The following is an 18,796-nucleotide window of genomic DNA, read 5'->3' on the forward strand; positions in this document are numbered from 1 at the left end:
ATCTCCAGACGAGTCCTGAAGGCAAGGAGATGTCAAGAATTTTATTGTTCTTTGGGTGATGAGTACTTAAGAGGCATTGGGAAAGGTGTCTGATAAAGGGGACTAATGTTGGACTTGTGTAACCTTGTATAGTAAAGGTAAAGGTACCCCTGCCCGTATGGGCCAGTCGTGACCGACTCTGAGGTTGCACGCGCATCTCGCTTAAGAGGCCGGGGGCCAGTGCTGTCCGGAGACACGTCCGGTCATGTGGCCAGCGTGACGAAGCTGCTCTGGTGAGCCAGCACCAGCGCAGCACACGGAAACGCCGTTTACCTTCCCGCTATAAAGCGGTACCTATTTATCTACTTGCACTCAAGAGTGCTTTCGAACTGCTAGGTGGGCAGGAGCTGGGACCGAACGACGGGAGCTCACCCCGCCATGGGGATTCGAACCGCCGACCATACGATCGGCAAGTCCTAGGCGCTGAGGTTTTACCCCATACCCCTCCCCATTTGTGACATGCCAGTGATGTAGTGATGATGTCTCAGTGATGCTGGGGGGAAGTGTATTCTGGGGGAAAGAGGGAAGTTTTAAAAGTCGGTGTCACCCCATGCTCGAGGTTCTTACTCCTGTGGGCAGGGGCGTCTTCCCTGGGGAGAACATTCCACAGACGGGGAGCCACCACAGAGAAGGCCCGTTTTCATGTTGCCACCCTCCAGACCTCTCGAGGAGGTGGCACATGAAGGAAGGCCTCAGAAGATGATCTCAGGGTCCAGGTAGATTCATACCTTGAGGTATTGCGGTCCTGAGCCATATCGAGCAAAATTAACCATGCGATCTGAAGGACCTCGTAAGAACCTGCCCAAGCTCTGGGATCTTCAGGGGAGACCCTACTCTCCATCCAGCCTGGTGGGGACACAGAAGAGGACCTTCTCGGTGGCTGCTCCCAGACAACTTTGGAACTCCTTTCCTAAAGAAGCTAGGTGGGCTCCCTCCTTGTTGTGCTTTCAACAGCAGGTGAAAACTTTCTTGTTCCAACAGAACAGAATTTTTTTTTTAAGGGAAGGGCTTCTTAACAGTGCTGTGCTGCTTTTCTTATATGTATTTTAATTTATTAGTTTTTAAATTGGTTTAATTGCTTTCTTAATGATTTTTATACGTTATTAGCTTTTCGTATTTATATATATATATATTTTTAAATGGATGTATGGTTTGTATTAATTGTGCCTTGAAACCAATCAGGGCCAATAGAGCAGGGCATACATTTCAACTATAAACAAATAAGCTCATGCAGATGTGAGAAGGAAACTGCACAGGACACAAACCTCGTCATCATTACAGACAGGGCAGGAGACTTTTGCACGGCTAGAAGCTCAACAGCCAAGCAAAACACAACTGGCAGCTCATGTTCAGCAGGAAAATGGGAAATGCTGGAATCCGTGATTGGCGTTCGTGGTTGCTGTTGGGTTTTATCATATTGGGAGGGGAAACTTGCAATATTGATGGTCACTCCACAGAAGTTGAGCGTGCAAAATATCGTGAGCAGATATATTCAGCCCAGGGCGATGAACAGGCTAACGATAAAGGAATTAAAACGTTTTCAGCACGGTTCCAGTGTGGATGCACACCAGGAAAGATCTCAGCTTAGAAGGCTTGTTGGAAGAGGAAGATGAAAAGACGGCTGCCTAATACAGTGGTACCTCGGGTTAAGTACTTAATTCGTTCCGGAGGTCTGTTCTTAACCTGAAACTGTTCTTAACCTGAAGCACCACTTTAGCTAATGGGGCCTCCTGCTGCCGCCGCGCCGCTGGAGCACGATTTCTGTTCTCATCCTGAAGCAAAGTTCTTAACCTGAAGCACTATTTCTGGGTTAGTGGAGTCTGTAACCTGAAGCGTATGTAACCTGAAGCATATGTAACCTGAGGTACCACTGTATCCACGGAGAGGGAATTCCAAACACCCGAGGCTTGGCTCCTACGTTGGGTGCAATGGACTCCGGGCAAGATGGCATCGCAGGAGGGTCTCGGCTGCCCAGCACAGTGATCGATTAGGTGCATAAGGGGTAAGGCAAACTTTTAGGAACACGCACATACCGTCTGCCTTGCATGACAGGGATGAATCATAGCTGCCAATAATTCATCAAAGTTGGGACGGGAGTAGGGTATTGCATCGCACCGTATGCAAAGCAAACAAACAATAAATAATAATAAGAGAGCTTTTGGGGAAAGGTGTTCAGTGGGCTACAAAAGCTCTTTTAAATAAGATGCCCCTGTGCCCCAAAGTGGGACACGGGTGGCGCTGTGGGTTAAACCACAGAGCCTAGGACTTGCCGATCAGAAGGTCGGCGGTTCGAATCCCCATGACCGGGTGAGCTCCCGCTGCTCGGTCCCTGCTCCTGCCCACCTAGCAGTTCAAAAGCATGTCAAAGTGCAAGTAGATAAATAGGTACCGCTCCGGCGGGAAGGTAAACGGCGTTTCCGTGCGCTGCTCTGGTTGGCCAGAAGCGGCTTAGTCATGCTGGCCACATGACCTGGAAGCTGTACGCAGGCTCCCTCGGCCAATAAAGCGAGATGAGCGCTGCAACCCCAGAGTCGGTCCCGACTGGACCTAATGGTCAGGGGTCCCTTTACCTTTTTATGCGCCAAAGTATGCATTTCTAAGCATCTTTTATCCTAAAACGTTTTTTAATCCCCTGTCTTGGAGCCGATAGCTGTGCCGCGAAATCTGGAGTGGAAATCAAAATCCAAAGGGTGAGCTCTGTTCCAAAAAGCCCAGAAGGTGCGGCTCACACTGGGATTTGCAGGGAACAGGTTCCTCAGGCATCCCTGCTAAGGACTCCCAACTTCCTAACCGTTCCCAGCACCGCCCGCAGGCCCCGAAAACACTGATGCGTTGCTAGCGACATTCTGGACGGCTTTATTTCTGCCCTCGTGGGAGAAATAAAGGCCAGCTTCCCTATCCTTAGGAAGGAAACGGCATCACACGCAAGCCCACCACCTGATAAGCACTGCAGAAATGAGCTGTTCGTATCATGGGACCAGCCTTCCACAGTGATGGGGAGCCCGTGAGCCAGCAGTTTCTCTCCCTCCTCTCTCCAGCTGAGTCTCCTCTTTCACAACTTGAACGCTGCATCACCCACCTGCAGACAGAGCATCCCACAGAACCCACCTTGGGATCCTTTGCAGGACAGGTAGACAGAATTCTTTCCTGAGCATCACAAACAAACAAACAAACAAACAAACTTTTATTTATATCCCGCCCTCCCCGGGCTCAGGGCGGCTGACATCAGTTATACAGTGGAGCCTCGCAAGACGAAAATATCCGTTCTGTGATTCTCTTCGTCTAGCGGTTTTTTCGTCTTGCGAAGCAAGCCCATTGAAGGATTAGCAGATTAGCGCTATTAGCGGCTTTTAGCGGCTTATCTGCTGATCAGATCAGCTGATAAGCAGCTTAGCGGCTTAGAAAAAGGGGGGGAAGAAGAAAAAAACAGCAGGAACTCGCAAGACATTGTCGTCTTGCGAAGCAAGCCCATAGGAGATTCGTTTTGCGAAGCACCTCCAAAACGGAAAACTCTTTCGTCTAGCGAGCTTTCCGTCTTGCGAGGCATTCGTCTTGCGGGGCACCACTGTATAACACTGGTATAAAATCAAACAATAATTACATCTTAAAAACAGGTCAAAATCTAATTAAAATCTAATCAGATGGCTTTCCGTAGGATATGGGTTGGGAACAGTGAGTGCTCGTCGGCCCAATTATATACGCTGATCTTATATGGGCCTGTGAGAACGCTGGGAGGCCTCTTTCATATTACAGTGGTACCTCGGGTTAAGTACTTAATTCGTTCCAGAGGTCCGTTCTTAACCTGAAACTGTTCTTAACCTGAAGCACCACTTTAGCTAATGGGGCCTCCTGCTGCCGCTGCGCCACAATTTCTGTTCTCATCCTGAAGCAAAGTTCTCAACCTGAAGCATTATTTCTGGGTTAGCGGAGTCTGTAACCTAAAGCGTATGTAACCTGAGGTACCACTGTAGTTCTTATACAAAAATAAAAGGGGAGACCAAAGGCCTGGCAGAAGAACTCCGTCTTGCAGGCCTTGCGGAAAGATGTCAAATCCTGCAGGGCCCTGATCTCTTGCGGTAGAGCGTTCCACCAGGCCGAAAAGGCCCTGGTCGAGGCCAGCTTAGAGGCCCGGGATCTCCAAGGTGTTATTATTTGCAGACTGTAAGATCCTCCATGGGGCATTCCAGGAGAGGCGGTCCCATAGGTTTGAGGGTCCTAGGCCATATAGGGATTTAAAGGTTAAAACCAGCACCTTAAACCTGATCCTGTACTCCACCGGGAGCCAATGCAGCTGATATAGCGCTGGATGAATGTGATCCCGCGGTGAAGACTCCATAAGGTGTCTCGCCGCAGCATTCTGCACCCGCTGGAGTTTCTGGGCAGCCCCTTACTCCCATCTCAAATATCGGATCAATGCTCCGCTTGTTAAACCTCTTCCCTAAAACAATTTAAAAAAATAGTACCCAGCTCCAGATCACAAGTACAGTCATACCTTGGGTTATGAACATTGTGGGTTGCGCGTTTTCGCGTTGCGAACTGCGCCGAACCCGGAAGTACCGGAACAGGTTACTTCCGGGTTTTGGGACTCGCGCATGCGCAGAAACACCAAAATGACGTCACGCACATGCGCAGAAGCGCCGAATCGCATCACGCGCATGTGCAGATCCCGCACGGATCACGTTCGCAACTCGAGGTACGACTGTACGGGATCTGACATTGCTTGCACCCAGAAAAAAATGTTTTAAAACGCCCTTCTGTTCAGCATTCATTAGCCTGAAGCGATGAGGTCATCTCCTGGACTTGCACTGGCCGTAAAAAATGGACTGGGGGGAAAAAATCATCCACAAACAGGGATGCAAGGAGCGAGGGAGTTTTGAGCCTGCGAAGCAAGTGAGTTAAAAAGCACAACAGGGGTAGTTTTATTACCGAGTTTGCTTATCTTGAGGATACACCCACAGGTGTGAATGATGTACAGGTAGAGTTAAAAGAAAAGGGTGCTTCTGAGCACATTCCGAGCCTAAGGATTTGTTTCCAGTGTCAGAGTATAGCCCTGTCAGTCAAATGCCCACTCCTCCTGGCTAGTTGTTTTCCTATAGGCTACTTTATTGTCACTGCCCTTAGTGGGGGCCAGTAACCCTAACAAAAGATTTACTAGTAGATCCCAGTCTACCTTCTCCTGCTGTATGGGGAGAACAGCAGTATGATAGTCAAGTTCAACGAGCTTAAAAAACATATTTGATGCACTGTGTTTCTGCTTGCATTTTACAGATCACATGTACTTTTTGGTCTGATCCAGCAGGACTCGTATTTTTAGGATGAGGTCAATGGATCGGAAACACAACGTATTCTTTTATACACACAGCCCCCTCCGCACAATGCATTTTTTTAAACATAAACGGGACTAGGAGAAGCCTCTGCCCCAAGGAGCTTACAAATCTACAGTTTGACAGCAGCAGGGGAACAAATGAGGGAAAGGAGGGGCAGGAGAGGGGAGGTTAACAAGGAATGAAGGTTAGAAAATGAAGCTGTATGTACTTAGTGACTTCCTTTTACCTGTAGCAAGGCCCGGAGCGGGGCTTAAAGCAGTTCAAAGCAAAAGAGGGTTTGGAAGACAATGTTGGAGAACATATAGAGGTAACTGCACACAAACCACATATTTAAAGCACATGACTTCTCCCAAAGAATCGTGGGAACAGTAGTTCACGCTTCGCAGAGCTACAATTCCCAGCAGCGCTAAGGAACTACAGTTCCCAGGATTGTTTCTGGGGGTGCATGGTGCAGCCAAAAATCCTGCGAAGCCTTAGCTCACTGTCAAAGATGAACTCGTGGTTAAGAGTCCACAGGTCTTCCACAGGGGTGGAAGCGATTCGTCTAGATCGCCCTGTCCTGTCCCAGGCTGCCCTCAACTCAGGAAGTGAGCTCAGGCCCTGTGGAAATGGAGCAGACTCCACAATGACCAAAAGAAAAAAAGGAAAGGGAAAGGTACAAGCTTTCAGAAAAGCCAGTGTTTTATTCCAAGCACAGCGTTCAAGTGACAACAGCAGCAGAGATTTATACCGGTGCGATTTGCAAAACTCAGCTTTAGCCGCTTCAAACGCACTGCAAATATGTTTACCCTTCCAGAAAGCACTAGGAAAATAGGAAGCTGCGAAGCAGCTTGGAAAACAATGGCGTTTAGGTACAACTCCCAAGGTCAGGAAAACGCTGCCACACATTAACTAGGCTTTCTCTCTCTCTCTCTCTTTTGGAGAGGGGGTGACTTCAGTTCACAGCTAACTTGTTATCCAAACAGAAGCTGTCAGCAGCAAACCAGCCACTAGCAGCCCACAGCAAGCCTTGGCCATTCATTCGTGGGGCCGGGGAATATGACCAAGGTTGGCCGCTGCAATCCTTGTAAACGTTACCCTTTGGTTGAGCACATGCCAGAAGTCACAGGTGCAATCTAACAGGATCTCAGGCAGCAGTCACAGAATCACAGAACTGCAGAGTTGGAAGGGACCCCTGAATGTCATCTAGCCCAACCCCTTGCAAGGCAGTTGCTAAGGAAGATCTTTGCAAAAGACCCTGGAGAGCAGCTGCCAGTCAGAGCAGCCAGTATACTCCTCCCAGTGCCTTTTCTTTTTCTGCTACAGCGTCTTTTAGATTGCAAGCCCAAGTGCTGGGACTGCTGTATCGCTAACACTTGTAAGGCACTCTTTCTGGCTGAAGAGGAATATTATTATTATTTTTAAAAAACCAAGCACCACTCTAAATAAATACATAATAATAATGGCAGGTTAGGTAGTCCAATGGTCTCTAATGCAATGTAAGTCAGAGGCACAGAACAAAACATCACCAATCCAGTTCTGAACTCTCCACTAAAAATGAAGCCTCTTTGTCTGAATTCATTCTGTGCTTCCTGGCTAATTCAAAACATGATTTCTCTTCATTAGGTCAGGAGTCACACCTTTCTCCAGTCTCCCACCCTCTCTCTTTTTAACCTTAGTCTCTCTTACTTACACAGCACAAAGACACCTGCCCAAACAGAAGCAGAAAGCTCAAACTCACTTCCACGGGACGAGCCTTTTAAACCCCATCAGGAAAGTCTGCTCCTATTTGGGCATAACGGTGATGCTTCAATTAAAAAAGAACGAGCAGTTTTCAAGGCAGCCCCACTGGTCCCCTCCTTTATATTTTCCTCCTGCCAAGACGCACAAGAGGATTTTAAAATAATAATACTTGTTCAGATTACCCATGGAGATATCGAGTATTGAGGCCTCACTTTCTCAGCCACCTTCCTATTTTACAGATGGGACGCAAGTCTGGAAAATATACTACAGCTTAGCACTGGAATAATGCTTCTGGGCGTTCAAAGAGATCCTCATTTTCTCCCTTAGTAATCCTTACAAACAATCCTGTAAGGTGGATCAGTGTTGCTATCCCTAGGCTGAGGATGAAAAAAGGGTTGAGAGTAGGAATTGGTGTTCCGTCCAAGACTGGTGTGTATAGGACTGTAGCCTATATAGGAATAAACCCACCATGAACTAACTCAAAGGAACTGACTTCTGAGTAAACATGAATAGGACTGCACTGCTAATGATCTCATGGCTAACAGTGCAATCCTAACCATGCATATGCATATAAGTAAATCCTTCTGATTTCCATGGGGCTTAATCTCAGGTCAGTGGGTTTCAGATTGTGACCTAGAATGGGATTTGTAGGGGAGTGGGCTCTTTAGCTGGAGCTAAAGTCCCAGCGAATCCCTGACTGCATTGGATCTGAAACAGAACCTCGCAGGCTCAAGTTCAGCCCTTCCCTCAAGGTACCACAATGGTTCATTTACAGTATCCTCACACAGCCTGGAAGGATAGGTCTTGAAATCCGTCCCACTGGATTTTGAGGCACTTAACTTTCTGAGAGGTGGGGAAGGGAAACTTTCAAAACTCCTAGGTGCTTGCATCAGATTTTAGGTGCTGGTGACCAGTCCCAGAAACATGTGAGGTGCAAAGCGCAGAAAGCAGCCTTTACCCATGTTCCAAAAGAGGTCTGAATCAGCAATATTACGTGAGTAAAAGGGGACGAAAATCGCATGACATCCAAGTGCCGCACAATCCTTAAGGCTAAGGCATTCATTTCTCCTGTTCCAAGCCAATATTCCCATAGCGGATCCCAACCCCTCCCTCTGAAGGTCTGGAGGCAGAAACAGTTCACACCTTCTGCTTGTCATTCTCACTTCTTTGAGGAGGATGTTTTAGCCTCAGTGTCTCAGGTATCCTGACACAGACCCCATCAGCAACCTTAAGAAGCACCTTCTCCCTTTTCAACCTGTGCACATTTTGCATACTAACATTCTCATCATGCCAAAAAGAAAAGGAAAAAATAGAGAACGGCTTCTTCAGAACAAGTGCTGTGTGTCAAAAACCTTCCCTGCCTCCTGTCCACAACTCAGCGAGGTCAAAATATTTCAGCTCGTTTTAGTGCACTCAAGGCAATAGGAATACGAAAGTTTGAGATTAATGCACCTTTAGCTAAACTGCCTGTAAGCAGAGCATCAGTTGCCCCAGTCGGCACTGAGACCAATTCCCCAGCAAGACTTGGCAGACATGAAACCCAACCTCCCAACCTTATATCCTTATTTTCATTTCTTAACATAATAATAATTCCCCATTTCAGGCACTCTGAAAAGCACTAGGACTGTCAAGATGAAGACAGCTGCCCTGCAAGATCATCAAAAAGGAATTTGTCATTGGTCTCGCTCCTAAGATCCCAGCAAACCCTAGCCGTAAAGTAGCAGGCAGAAACCATCCTGCCATCATCACACACAAGTCATGCAAATCCCACACATCATGCAAAACAGGTTTTTTTTGTTCATGTGGTTTGCACTGAAGGAGAGAGCATCCCTGTTTGACTTTTCTCATGCCCTGAGGGATCACCACCTTGACCTAAGCAAGAACACATTTGTTAGGAAACAATCATGTCAGACTGGCGTGGCTTTGCCTGGCTAATTCAATGCAAAGATTACCAGGGCTCCCTTAAGCCTAAGGTTTTCAGATGCTTGGGAGGGGAAAACGGAAAGTAAAATCCAGACAACATCACATCTTCCCTTTCAAGGAAATAATCCAGAATAAACACGATCGGTATCATCGACAACAGTATCTCAACCCAGTTCAGGACCACCGGAACCACTCAAGACATACGAGCACATCAAGACGATTAATCCAAGCTTTCATTTCACTTTGCCTGCCTCCCAAAAGGATGGCTAAAGTGAGATAAGAGGCAACTAGGAACCAGTGATAAGTGATCATGAGCAAGCACCCATCTAGGCATTTCATCCCCACCTCTTTTTGCCCCCAAATCAGACCTTTCAAGGGGAAAGAAAGGGGCGCCTGTATTCCTTTTTAAAAACTTCCCCACCAAAAAAATTAAATAAATAAGAAATACCCCCTCTTTTTTAAAAAAAGCTATTTGCAAAAGACTTCCTCGCCACACACAAAACTCAGAAGGAAAAACATTCCCCCTCTTTCCATTGACTCTTAAAAATTCTCATACGCCACAAAAGTTACTTAGGGTGCATATTTTGCCACCTCCCTCCCACCCCACCCCTCCTAACTCCCAAAGGTTGCAATGAATCGCTCCTACCAGAACCCCCAAAAAGAGGTGAATGGGGGGGGGAGGAAGAGGTGGTGGAAGTCATGCCCCACTTTTCCTCTCCCCTTTTGCAAGATCACTCCCACCCCCCAACTCCCCACCCCAGATCATGCCCTTCCCTACCCAGAGGACAACTCACCTTTGGATCCCGCTTCCTTCCTTCTCCACTTGACCATTGAACGGCAGGAGTTGGGGGGTGAGGGGGGGTGGCTCCCAAAATGCAGAAAAGGAAAGAGGCTGGCTTGGTGGGTTTCTCCTCCCCCTTTTCCTTGCAGGGGGGGTCTGCAAAAATAAAATGAGGGGGGGCAGTGTGCCCAGGGGTGTGTGCAAAGCCCTGCAAGCCCCCAGCCCCAGCTCCCCCTGGCGCCCCCCAAGGAAGAGAAGGGGAAAAAACCCCTCCCACTCCTCCCTGCTCCCCTCTGAGCTCAATCAGACCAGACTGGCTGCCTTTGTCTGTCTGACAAGCGCCATGTTAATATCAACATCCAAGCTCCCACCTGCCGCCGCGGGGAGGCCCTGGGATTTGTAGTCCTCCATCCCCAAGGGGGCCGGCGCAGACCCGGCGGGCGGGGACTACGGCTCCCGGCGGCCCCCGCGCGCCGCCGCCGCCGCCGCGCCAATGAGGCGGCAGGAGACGGGAGAGCGAGGAGCAGGTTGGCGCCGGGGGGAAACGCAGCCAGGAGGGGACTACGGTTCCCGGCATGCTCTTCGGCCGGCTGCCCATGACTTCATTGGGGACAGAAGGATGAGGGCACCATAGGGAGACTACATATCCCAGCGTGCTTTGCGGGGGGAGAGGCCTAGGCCGGGAAAGGGGCCGGTCCTCTGCAAATAACAGCCGGGTGAAGCATGAAGCTGGTGAGTTGGGGAGGCTGGTGGGGAGGCGGGGGACCGGCATGAGGGGGACACACACGCGCCCTGCAGCCCTGCGAGGTGGACCTCGGCTCCCCTGAGGGTGGGGAGATTTAATCTGGAGGCTATTATTATTCATATATAGAAGAAAGAGCCTCATTTCTTCCTCGGAGGCCACCTGGCAGGGATGCTGTGGCTCAGAATCTGGCAGCTTTCCTATAAAGAAGGGGGAATCATAAGCCTCAGGTTTTATAGTAGCTGCACGACTCCAAAGAAATCACCATTTTAGTGTCTGTCGCATATTGTTCTTGTCATGTGTCATAAATTCAAACGCAAGTATTTCATGCAAAACACGAGCAGCTTGTGGAACTCCCTGCTACAAGATGGCATTAAAGCAGAAATGCGGCCCCTCCTGATGTTGACTTCCCAACTCTCATCGTCCACAGCCAGCACTGGCAATGGCCAGGGATTATGAGAATTGCAGTCTCCCAAAATCTGGAGATCCACATTTTCCCCATTCCCTGCTTTAAGGGAAGGTGAGGCAGATTTGTAAAGGACAACAGGACCAGTGGTACATCTGCAGAGGGGAAATCACAATACAGTGGTACCTCGGGTTACAGACGCTTCAGGTTACAGATGCTTCAGGTTACGGACTCCGCTAACTGAGAAATAGTACCTCGGGTTAAGAACTTTGCTTCAGGATGAGAACAGAAATCGCACAGCAGCAGTGTGGCGGCAGCGGGAGGCCCCATTAGCTAAAGTGGTGCTTCAGGTTAAGAACGGACCTCCGGAACAAATTAAGTACTTAACCCGAGGTACCACTGTATCTCAGTGGAACCTCCACATTGGGAGCAGTCTACCTCCAAGAATTTGGTGTTGGAGACAAGCAGTAGGAGAGCTGTTGGCCATCTGTCCTCCTTGAGGGCTTTCCAGAAGAGTCCGGCTGGCCGCTATTAGGAGCAGGTTGCTAGGCTAGATGGACCCTGACTTAGTGATGTGAGGTGAGAATATTCTGCAGAGAATAGTCTCAAGAATGAGAATATTCTCGAGAATATTCTCTGCTAGAAAATTCTCCGGAGAATATTCTGCACAAACTAAATTCTAATGTAAGAACCAGTTTTACAAACCACATTTTAAAAATCTGGTAAATAATAAGTCAAGCTGTGATATTGCCGGTGCAAGTAATGAATAATGATTTATTTATTTTTTAATCCAGTTACCTTACTGGGCATTCTGTCATTCACCACTGGCAGTTCTGAAAAGTGAGCTACAGAAAAGTTATTATTTATTTTTTAGTTTTAAAAATGCTATTCATTTAATTTGATGAACATTTGAATTCATATGTATTTCAATTATATGTAATAGCCTTTTTTCTATTTTGGTGTGACCTTATTCTTAGCAGTTCTATACCCTTGGCCATACAGTGTAGTTTGTTTTTTTTTTTACAGAAAGTAGCTATAATATGGTTAGTGGCAGACTTAGTGATTAACATGAGTCATTCATGTTGAAGTTTTGAGTTCAGGTTTGGTGCAAAAAAATCAAAGAATTTGAATTCACTGCATTGCCCCATTGAATAAAAGTATCTGTACAGTTTTTGGTTGCCATCTGAACAAGTTTACCCATGAATAAACATGCATATTAACTAATTATATCATTTTCAATGCGTTAAAATTATATCATTTTCAGTGCATTAAAATGAATATTCTCCTATTTTAAATGAAAATTCTCTAATATTCTCATTAATCGAAAATATTCTCAGTAATATTCTCCAAAAGGTTATTCTCGATAATTTAACATCACTACCCTGACTTTGATCCTGGAAGATGCATATTTTTATTTAAGCCATTGCAGAAGACATTGGGGAAGAGAGCTATTTTAAAATCGCATGTGCTTTCTCACTTTAAGTAAAGCTAATTTAATTCTCACATGTGAAAACACTTTGCCTCTCCACCAGAAACAAACCGGATGAACAGCCATTGCTTCCACAAGGAACCCGCGGTGTAATAATACATACTCATAGTCCAAAATCCAACAGAGAACTTCACATCTGAGGGTTCCTTACAGCAAAGATTTAACGTTGAAAGACACCCCTGATCTTCTATCATAGCATTTGTGCTGATTATTATTATGCTGGGATAGCTCAGTCAGTAGAGCACGAGTCTCATAAGGTTGGGGTTGTGGGTTCGAATCCCATGTTAGGTGAAAGATTCCTGCATTGCAGGGGGTTGGACTAAATGACCCTCATGGCCAACCCCTACAATTCTGTGATATTATCATTATCATTGAAATGCTTTAAAATGTCTAGGGGCTTTGCAAAAAGTAAACTGCAGCACAAATCATTCCCCACGGGTTTACAATCTTAAACACACAGGAGGAGGAGGAGGAGGAGAGAGGGTTTTCTCCCCCCCTTTCATAATGTTTGAACCCCTCAAGTCTGGGGGGAACCCCGGGCAATTTAATTGCAAGAGAGTCAGGATAGCATCTGGAGGTTCCTGATCCCTGGTGTGAATTTTACTCTCTATTTAATGGCCGCAACAGATTTGCAAAGGAGTAAGCCCTATCAAGACGGGGGTGGTGCTGTGGGTTAAACCACAGAGCCTAGGGCTTGCCTACCGGAAGGTTGGCGGTTCGAATCCCCGCAACGGGGTGAGCTCCCGTTGCTCTGTCCCTGCTCCTGCCAACCTAGCAGTTCGAAAGCACGTCAAAGTGCAAGTAGATAAATAGGTACCACTCCGGCGGGAAGGTAAACGGCGTTTCCGTGCGCTGCTCTGGTTCGCCAGAAGCGACTTAGTCATGCTGGCCACATGTACGCTGGCTCCCTCGGCCAATAAAGCCAGATGAGCGCCGCAACCCCAGAGTCGACCACGACTGGACCTAACGGTCAGGGGTCCCTTTACCTTTACCTTTTAAGCCGTATCAAACACGGTGAGGTTTATTTCAGAGTAAGCAGGCATAGGATGATGTGTGAATTGTGTGCTGTTTGTGTCATGCCCCCCTTTCCTATTATTTCTCTCTGTGTGTGATTATTGTGTATTTCTGCTATATGGTCGTTCATAAATGCCGTATGTAATTCTTGTTTTAAATCGAAAGTCCTAACCATAGAACTTGAGAAAATGAAACATTTTTTTTATTTTAAAAAATGTGTGTTCTACCCAGTATAGAATGTTTGCTGCCTTATCCTGGAGTGATTTCACCAGCAAGTGGCTTAGGGCTTGTTGCCATCATTCTCTTTGCCTTGACTCTCACCGTGTTTGCATTTTGATTTTTCTCCCTCGCGCACAAATGCACCCATGTTTGCATATTCTGATTTCATGCGTTTGGTATTATTTGAGTCTCAAAGAGCTCTCTGGTAACGTACTTAAGGGAATAAGCCAGCCTTCTCTGCTTTGGACTTGGCACGGTCAGCGATCGAGATCTCCTCCCATATCAAGAGTTCCCTCTTTTCCATCTAGGGCGATGGGTAATGCTTTTCCGCTTAGCGTCAACCTATGTTCCCATCAATACCTCTTAAGTGGTTGCATGAACCTGCCTCTTCTGCAAGGTTGTCCCCAGGCATCTGACTGCCCAAACTTTGAACAAACACTTGGTCTTATTTCCTGCCCTCTTCTGCCAACCAAGGCTTTTGGCGATAGACCCGAGAACGGTATATCTTGCACTCCAGCTGTTTCTGTTAGTACGTAGTTTCTGGTGATCCTGATCTTTGCAAAAGGGTTCTTTTTCTTTGCAAAGTTCTAGTGGCTCAGTTAGTTCAGACCAAATTGTGAAACTGAGCTCTGCTCCTTCTGCTTTAACAATAAGAATAATAATATAATAATTTATCATTTATACCCTGCCCATCTGGCTGAATTTTCCCAACCACTCTGGGCAGCTCCCAACAGAATTAAAAGTACAGTTTAAAGTACTTCGCCCCTCTTTTTTGCACCCCTCTTAGATTTCCCAGGGACACAGGTGGTACTGTGGGTTAAACCACAGAGCCTAGGGCTTGCCAATCAGAAGGTCGGCGGTTCGAATCCCCACAACGGGATAAGCTCCCGTTGATCGGTCCCTGCTCTTGCCAACCTAGCAGTTCGAAAGTGTGTCAAAGTTCAAGTAGGGAAGGTAAATGGCGTTTCCGCACGCTGCTCTGGTTCGCCAGAAGCGGCATTAGTCATGCTGGCCACATGACCTGGAAGCTGTACGCCGGCTCCCTTGGCCAGTAAAGCGAGATGAGCACCGCAACCCCAGAGTCGTCCGCGACTGGACCTAACGGTCAGTGTTCCCTTTAGATTTTCCAAGTCATGAGGCTGCCGTGATAGGAGAAGCCACGACTCTTAGGGTCTAGACAAGGGATGGGTGCTATGCCTCAGTCCAGGGTCTCCTCATCAGAGGAGGACCAGAAGCCCCTGACCTTACACCAATCTCTGGGTAATGTTGCATCTGGAGTGAGATACCAGGATCCTTCAGTGAAGCTGAGTCCAGCCTCTGACATTGAGGTTCTAAGCCCAAGCGAAAGGCAGTATCCTAAACACCAGATCAAATCCTTTCCCATCCGGAGAAGTGTCCCATCCAAACTGACAACATCCCCTTCCCTCACAAAACCTGGACTGAAAGGAGCTCCATTCGCTAAGTTGCTGAACATTTTCAGCCATCACTGCAGCTATCACTGCAGTGAAAGGAGCATCATTGCCACACATGTAATAAGAATATAGACTAATAAATCTGAGCAGCATTTCTGTTGTGTGTGACTCGCCCTTTCTATTAATACTTTTCATGAGATGGAATCACTAGGAAGTTTCTAATAACAAATGTGAAAATGTTCCATTATTAAATCACTTCTGTCGCCATGGTTGATCAGACTAACATCTGTAATGCCCCCGCCCGGGCGGCTCGCAACAGAGTATTAAAAGCACAATAAAACGTCAGACATTAAAAGCTTCCCTAAACAGGGCTGCCTTCAGGTGTTTCCTAAAAGTCAGATAGTTGTTTATTTCCTTGACATCTGATGGGAGGGCGTTCCACAGGGCGGGTGCCACCACCGAGAAGGCCCTCTGCCTGGTTCCCTGTAACCTCACTTTTCGTAGGGAGGGAACCGCCAAAAGGCCCACAGAGCTGGACCTCAGTGTCTGGGCAGAACGATGGGGGTGGAGATGCTCCTTCAGGTATACTGGGCCGAGGCTGTTTAGGGGTTTCAAGGTCAGCACCAACACTTTGAATTGTGCTCAGAAACATAAAAAGTTAAAGGTAAAGGGACCCCCGACCATTAGGTCCAGTCGCGAACGACTCTGGTGTTGCGGCACTCATCTCGCTTTACTGGCCGAGGGAGCTGACGTTTGTCCGCAGCCAGTTTTTCTGGGTCAAGTGGCCAGCATGACTAAGCCACTTCTGGCGAAACCAGAAATTTTGCTCAGTGAATAAGTAAATTTTGCTCAGTGAATAAGTGTCAAAGAGAATGGGAAGCAGGTCATGCTAACCTTGAACCATTATGAGATTATTTAAAATATGGCAAGGATTCTTGGGCAGCAGACTGGTTGGCAAAGCTTCTTCCTCCCTTCCAGGCCTGTGAATTCCTTTTGCTTTTATTGGTCATTTATTGGATCCCATCTCATTCCCTTAGTACTGCCTGTCTGGACACCCAACGCTACCATGCAACGTCCTCAAATTCAAATCGACCACCATTATGCTCGACTGTGGGCTGGATATGACCTCGACGCTCAACTTTCTGCCCCTGCCTTTGGTCCAGAGGTATGTCCCGAGGCTCCTCGCACGCTTTCCGGTTCTGCTTTTCGCTTCGTAAGCTAGATTTTGGGGAGGGAGAAGTTTAGGGGGTGAGGGCATTCTTTCTGGGAGGAAAGCCCAGAGCTGGCTTGCCTGGGAAAGGAGGTTTTTTTTCAAATGAGCCCGCAGCATTGCCCGATAGCATAAATAGACTTAGTCCACTTAAAAATTCCCTTTATCAAAATAACGTCCTTTGGCTCAGTAGATGGAAAACGGTTTATGGATTTATCGATTCGGTTTTCCAGATAATTTATTCTAAGCTTCAGTAAAGTATTGCGGCAGCAGCTCAGCGCAAGTGAGGTCACAGATCTGTCATCTTTTCTGGCTTCTTCAGGCAAGGAGAGATAAATGGGAGGCAGGAGGAAAGTGCAAGCTTGCCAGGCGTATATCTCCCCCTCCCAGACACACACCAGCCCACCCCACAAATTAAAAAGTAGATATGTTACAGGATCTTCAACATAATCAGAAAAGGAAGTGGGACTCCCGATGGGTCCCGATTCCTGTGCGTTGGGAAATCCTTGCCACAGCTCAAACGAAGCAACTGAGATGGCTGTCACGGGAGGGCAAGCGGCCAGGGGTGCTCCTGGCTTCGCATTTCTCTGCCTTATCACTGCTCCCAGGTTGGGGCTAGTTTGCAAGGAGAGTCTCCCTTGATTAGACGCCGGCTGGCAAAGGGGCTGACTGCTGCCCAGTCCACCGGGGGGGGGCAGGATGCAACACTTGCCCCGACACGGGCAGCGGCAACTCATGTTATGCCTCCGGACTACATGGGCCGTTGGCCTGATCCAACAGAGCTCTTCTTATGTGCTAAGCATGTCCCTTCAGACCATGGATGCCCTGACTTTCGGACCGTACAAGCAGATTGCTCCCACGTGGAGAGCTGCCTGTACAGATTCCTAGCTTCCTTTTTGTGATCGTAAGTTGTTTTTAACTGTAACCTATGGGGACGCAGGTGGCGCTGTGGGTTAAACCACAGAGCCTAGGACTTGCCGATCAGAAGGTCGGCGGTTCAAATCCCCGCGACGGGGTGAGCTCCCATTGCTCGGCCCCAGCTCTTGCCCACTTAGCAGTTCGAAAAGCACGCCAAAGTGCAAGTAGATAAATAGGTACTGCTCCAGCGGGAAGGTAAACAGCATTTCCGTGCGCTGCTCTGGTTTGCCAGAAGCGGCTGAGTCATGCTGGCCACATGACCCGGAAGCTGTACGCCGGCTCCCTTGGCCAATAAAGCGAGATGAGCGCCACAACCCCAGAGTCGGCCACGACTGGACCTAATGGTCAGGGGTCCCGTTACCTTTACCTAACTGTAACCTGCCCTGAGACCTTAGGGTAAAGGGTGGGTGATTAATAATAACAGATAATAATAATAATAATAGTAATTAATACAAATAATAATTAATAGTAGTAGATGTGATCGCACCACCACCAGAACTAATTTTCACTTTCGTAAGCAGCCTGTACGTGGTTCTGGGAAGCAGGTTGAAGAATCGAAACTTCTCCTCCTGTAACAGAATCCGACTGCGGAGATGCTGAAACCCAGTCGCAGGGAGGCTGTTAACCTTTCCTGTCTGGAGGAGCGTCACATTTGCTTGTTTTATTTATGTGTCGTGTCGAGCTATTTAGGATTAATCAATCACTTCATTACACTGTCAGGAGCCCGTCGGCGAGAGTTGCTTTATTTGGGAGGCTTCTGGGAAGAGAGCCTCCATATCGCGGGAGACGTTGATCACCCGCCCTCCCCCTCCCCTCTTGTATATTGCATCATCGAAAGGGAACATCTTGTGCTTATCGGGGAGGAGCGTAAAGTTCCTGGGCGAGCAGCTCACCTCTTCATCTTCTTCTCTCTTTAAAGAGTACAGTGAGGGAGTATTTGATCTCCTGCTAAATTTGCCCCCTGACAAAGAAATGACCAGTCCATAATTTTAATGGTAGGTTTACTGTAGCTGTGAGAGACAGAATAACAACAGGAAAACCCCCAGAAACCCAGAAGACAAAAGTCAGAGACTGATGCGCATTAGAATGAGTGAAATAAGTATTTGATCCCTTTGCAGAAGGTGACTCAGTACTTGGTGGCAAAACCCTTGTTGGCAATTACAGAGGTCAGATGTTTCTTGTAGGTGGCCACCAGGTTTGCACACATCTCAGGAGGTATTTTGTCCCACTCCTCAATTTCTGACTTTTGTCTTCTGGGTTTCTGGGGGTTTTCCTGTTGTTATTCTGTCTCTCACAGCTACAATAAACCAACCATTAAAATTATGGACTGGTCATTTCTTCGTCGGAGTGCAAATGGGCAAATTTAGCAGGGGATCAAAGAACTTTCCCCCCTCACTGTATGTGTTTATTCCAGGTGTGAAGAAACCTATGTCCCCCCAGATGTTGCTGGTACCCCTTTTCTGCCACCCCTTTTCGTGGTGTCCTGGCATGGTGGCTGTGATGGAGGAGGTAGTCTCAATGGTACAGAGCCTTGCTCTGCTCCTTCTCAACTCCTTGCATAGATCATAGAGTTAGAAGGCACCCCAGAAGTCAT

General features: G+C 47.6%; 2 protein-coding genes across 9 annotated transcripts in view; one reads left to right on the plus strand and one right to left on the minus strand.

Annotated features, from left to right (window-relative positions):
- The window catches only part of HMBOX1 (homeobox containing 1), a 144,022-nt gene extending 133,838 nt beyond the window's left edge, over window positions 1–10,184 (minus strand). For 7 of the 8 annotated variants that reach the window (XR_014523570.1, XR_014523571.1, XR_014523572.1 and 4 more), the window contains exon 1: window positions 9,806–10,183. The gene's annotated coding sequence lies outside the window, so the exon portion shown is untranslated. Of the gene's footprint in view, window positions 1–9,805 lie in introns of all 8 variants that reach the window. The other variant, XR_014523569.1, reaches the window with a different exon arrangement.
- A 180-nt stretch (window positions 10,185–10,364) lies between these two features.
- The window catches only part of INTS9 (integrator complex subunit 9), a 66,213-nt gene continuing 57,781 nt past the window's right edge, over window positions 10,365–18,796 (plus strand). The window contains exons 1-2 of the mRNA XM_083494412.1: window positions 10,365–10,524; window positions 16,112–16,239. Of these exons, the coding sequence (XP_083350538.1) occupies window positions 10,516–10,524; window positions 16,112–16,239 (137 nt within the window). The 5' untranslated portion in view covers window positions 10,365–10,515. The remainder of the gene's footprint in view (window positions 10,525–16,111; window positions 16,240–18,796) is intronic.

The sequence above is a fragment of the Podarcis liolepis genome (genome assembly GCF_965112155.1).
Source record: "Podarcis liolepis genome assembly, chromosome: 3".
In the NCBI taxonomy this organism is placed as follows: domain Eukaryota; kingdom Metazoa; phylum Chordata; class Lepidosauria; order Squamata; family Lacertidae; genus Podarcis; species Podarcis liolepis.